The 4322-nt window shown below is 30.1% G+C and overlaps 1 protein-coding gene across 1 annotated transcript; it reads right to left on the bottom strand.

Annotated features, from left to right (window-relative positions):
• Positions 1–226: 226 nt before the first annotated feature.
• Positions 227–2794, bottom strand: LOC110628288 (40S ribosomal protein S7). The gene is made up of 6 exons (XM_021774888.2): positions 2642–2794; positions 1768–1852; positions 1607–1680; positions 1387–1510; positions 701–883; positions 227–493 (listed from the first exon to the last, which is right to left on the bottom strand). The coding sequence occupies exons 2-6, from the start codon at positions 1840–1842 to the stop codon at positions 374–376; spliced, it is 576 nt and encodes a 191-aa protein (XP_021630580.1). The 5' UTR covers positions 1843–1852; positions 2642–2794; the 3' UTR covers positions 227–373.
• Positions 2795–4322: the final 1528 nt, after the last annotated feature.

Here is a 4322-nt window from a genome sequence, read left to right as displayed (position 1 = left end):
GCCTTTTCTCCCTCGTCTACATTCTCTTTTTAGCCATGAATTCACTTTTTTTTTAGAACATAAATTCACTCTTCATGTTTGAAGCTTGTGCATAAATCGAAACAAAGAATATTAATTCAGCTTTAAAATTTAAAATAAATAATGAAATCCCATCCATATTTCTAGGCACTTTGAAATGTATAATTTAACCAAATACTTTTTAGTTATATATAATCAAAACACCATATTTAAGAGTAAAGTAGTAAATCACATTCAAGGAAATGAATCCACCACAAACAATTCCAGGTAAATCGACTCAATTTTCAAAATTTAAATAGCTAACTAAAGCAGTTTCTGTGAAAAACATGCAAAAGATGCCACATCTCTCAACCTTTTATGCCTCTGTTACTGGAAACTCAAACACAACATCTTTGCCTGAAAGCTTCCTGTAAACTGCAGCAAAAGTCTCCAACTTGTACTCTGTGTTGTTTCGCTCCTTTGGGTCCAAGAAAACCTTACCATAAAAGGTGTACAATTAGCATGCAGATGAATGATTTCGACATCAGAAATACTTTAATTGATGTTTATCACAATGAACAATTAGCTAGTATACCAACCAAATAAATTCATTGGCAATCTGAAATGCATTAAATATCAACCTACAAACGGCCAATGTTATGGATCCCAATTATGATTAGAAAATGTTTATTTATAGAATTACCTTCATTATCTTAGATCCATCAATGCGATATCTCGTGCGCTTGCCAACAATTTCAGCAGGCAGTACAATATCTTCCAGCATTGCCTCATGCACAGCAGTAAGTGTGCGGCTGCGAGGCCTTTGAACAGCTGAGCCTTTCTTTGGAGGCCTTAATATCCTCCTGGTAGCAATCAGGATTACATCCTAATAGACAATTAGGACAAAAGATGAAAATAAGACCATTTACAACATATATTTAACAAAATTAGATGGGAGTTTCAAAGAAAAAAAAAAGGTTAATAATAAACATTCCTTTGCTTGGCACTACAGACTAACTCAGAAAAAATTATGAAGATTCCTCCAGTAAATAATCATGTGAACTAACACAATAGCATTCAGGGATTAGAAATATGAGACTTGGAAAGCTGGGTTAAGAATGGACTGGCTATCATAAAAAATTTGCTGGGTTATGCATTTTGCATCTGGAAAGCAATTTTTTTAGTTGCTTTTAGTCAAACCGGGCAAGAGGGTAACTAAAAATAATACTTCTTAGTTCTTAGGATGAAACAGACCTGCTAATATTGAATTAAGCAAAATACAGATATGATACCTAATTGAGCTTGCCTATGAAAACCAATAGGATGTTTATTTTGTTTCTTAAGGATGGTAATAAAATTGAAAGCCACCCCAACAAGAAGAGTTATTACCTTTCCACTGAATTTCTTCTCAAGTTCTCTCACAAGCCTAACGTGAATCTTTCTGTAAGCTTTCCTCAATCTGAAAGGAACATGGATAACGACAGCTTTTCTATTCCCAGCAACATCAATTTGGCTGCAATGTATACGGAAGAGTAAACAGGAGTTAAGAAGCAAGCCCAATGCATAACCATAATGTGCATAATGCATGAATCAATTAGACCATTCTTACATTGCTGAATTTATGTAGAGATCCTTCATGTCACTCTTCAGCTCCTGGTTGGTATTTTCCAGATCAAAGAAAGCCTGCAAATAAATAAGGAGTAAACATTGTAAAAAAAAAGGTGTAACTTTAGTTTCACAAATGAAAGAACAACAAGAGCATTTTAAAACCTGAGCAACAGACTCCTCAAATTCAGAGGGTTCAGCATCCTTGTCCTTGTGAATCTTCTGCTTTGCAGTATACATCTTCACAAAACTAGAACAGATGGAACATAATAGATCAGAAAATAAACAAAGTAAATAAAGAAGAAAGTGCACTTGCGGCTACCAATACAGACCCTGGAACACATACTTCGACATTGTATTTGAATAAATAACTAAACAAACCCCAGTTAGGAGAGGAACAAATCAAATCTAAAATTTTAAAAATCAAAATCCCCAGTATCCAAAACCATCCATCTCAAAGTACATTAGAGATCCACCTACTAACAGCCCCATCAAAAAATTCGGAATGTAAACATGAAAATATAAAATGTTGGGTCCTCGTAAGATACAAGGATCTAGAACTGTCAAAATACAAAATTTTCCGCCAAAAAAATATAATAATTGCCAAAACCAATCAATAAGGGAAAAAAGCAAGACAATTAATCACATTTGGCGGATAATGAAAAACTCACAAAAACATAATTTACCAGCAATTACAAGATCCTTACACCAGTCATTCATATGAAGAAGGCCCTGCAGTGCATTTACCTCAAACAGAGACATAACCCATAACTCAAAATCAAAATTAAAGAAAAAGTAACTCCCTCAAATGCGACATAACCCAAAACCCAAATTGAATAGAAAAAAAAGAAAACGTAATGATTGGAAAAGTAAAATGATAACTAAATGAAATAACTTCAAAGAAATTTATACAGGCGCGCACACACACAGGGAAAAGGGAGAATAAAACGTGTGTTCATATAAAGCCCAACTTTCTTGTTCAAAAAAAAAACAAAGAACACTTTCTACTATCTGTTCATAGGTTTCCTCAGTATCAAACCTGCAGTTCCGCGATCCTGCTTGGGATGATATACAAGCCGAGCAGCAGCTGCAATTGCAGCGAGATAAAGGGCGCAGCAGCGAGAGGAACAAAGTTACTGGCTTGGAGCAGGTTAGGAAGATATATATTCGCGGGAGTGCGGCTGCAAAATGTGATTTTAGGGTTTTAGGTTGGACCTCATACTAAAACGATGCAGTTTTGTGGAAGGCATTAACTATATGCATATAATACCAAATTGTTCTTTTGTTAAAAATAATACCAAATAAAGATTTAATTATAAAGATTAATGAATAAAGATTTTAACAAATAATCCATTGATTTCAATATAAATAATGTAAAAGATGAAAAAAAGGAATGGAACTGTGGCTGGTTAATAGGAAATTGCTATAAGGAATTAATTGAATATTTTTAAGTATTAATATAAATTATTATTATATGATCAACTTATTGATAAATATATTACATAAATTGATGGTAGAATTTAATTAGAGATGTAAACGGGTAGGGTAGCCGCGAAAATTAAACTATCCGAACCCGAACCTGATTTATATTAGTAATATTCAAATCAGTTCCGAATTCGATTAAAAATTAATTTAAATTATCCGAATCCGTACCAAATCCGATTATTATTATCCGAATAAAACTCGAATCCGTTTAATCTTATATATTTTAATTAATAATTTATATAAAAAATATTTTTCATTAATAATTTTTATTTAAAAAATCTAATATTTCTAAAAAATATTTAAATTTAAATTTTTAAATAAAAATATATAAAAAAATTTATAAATATTATTATAAAATATATTTTTTTATATTAAATTAATTATTTATATAAACGGGTTCGGTTGGTGGGTACCCTATACATAAAACCCGAATCCGATCCGAACCCACAATGGGTATTATTTTTAAAATCCGAACCCGTCCCAAACCCGATTATAACTACTCAAATCCGTTCTATTAGGTTCGGTCGGATCGGGTACTCGAAAATACCCGATCCGTTGCCATCCCTAAATTTAATAAAAATAATATATATTTAATTTAAAATAAGATAATTTAATTAATGAATAATATTCCATTAGTTTTCAATACAAATAACGTAAAAGAGGAAAAAGAATGAAAAGACTGGAGGATGATAGGTAACTTGGATCAAGTAATAATGAATAAAACTAATTACTTTTATTGATTTCATTAAAACAAATTTTAAAGTTAAAGTGATAATGAATAAAACTAAGATTTTAAAATTTTATTTGTTTGTGAAAAATAATTTATATTTAGAAAATATTTTTTATATTTTTTAATGAAATAATTTATTTTTATTATTTAATTTTAATTTAAAAAATAAAATTTATTAATACATTTATATATAGAAGATTTAATAATAATTTAAATATATAAAAAATGACTTCCTATTTTTAAAATAAAAAATTATTTTCTTAAAATTTATTTTTTATTTTAATTATAAAAATATTTTCTGTTGATTTTTTTAAATATTTTAAATATAAAAAATATGAAAAATAGCCTAAAACTAACCAAAAAAAAAAGATTTCACTCTTTGCCACTAAGATCTATAGCTTAAATACAAAGGGTGGCAAATCGAGTATAGGATAATTAGAAACCAAACCAAACATTTCTCATAAAGAGTGGAGGTGATATGTCCTTCCATAAGTCATTTACCTTC

The sequence above is a fragment of the Manihot esculenta genome, chromosome 12 (genome assembly GCF_001659605.2).
Source record: "Manihot esculenta cultivar AM560-2 chromosome 12, M.esculenta_v8, whole genome shotgun sequence".
NCBI classification, from domain to species: Eukaryota; Viridiplantae; Streptophyta; class Magnoliopsida; order Malpighiales; family Euphorbiaceae; genus Manihot; species Manihot esculenta.
Note: the sequence above shows the minus strand (reverse complement) of the source record. Positions and strands in the feature narration are given on the sequence as shown.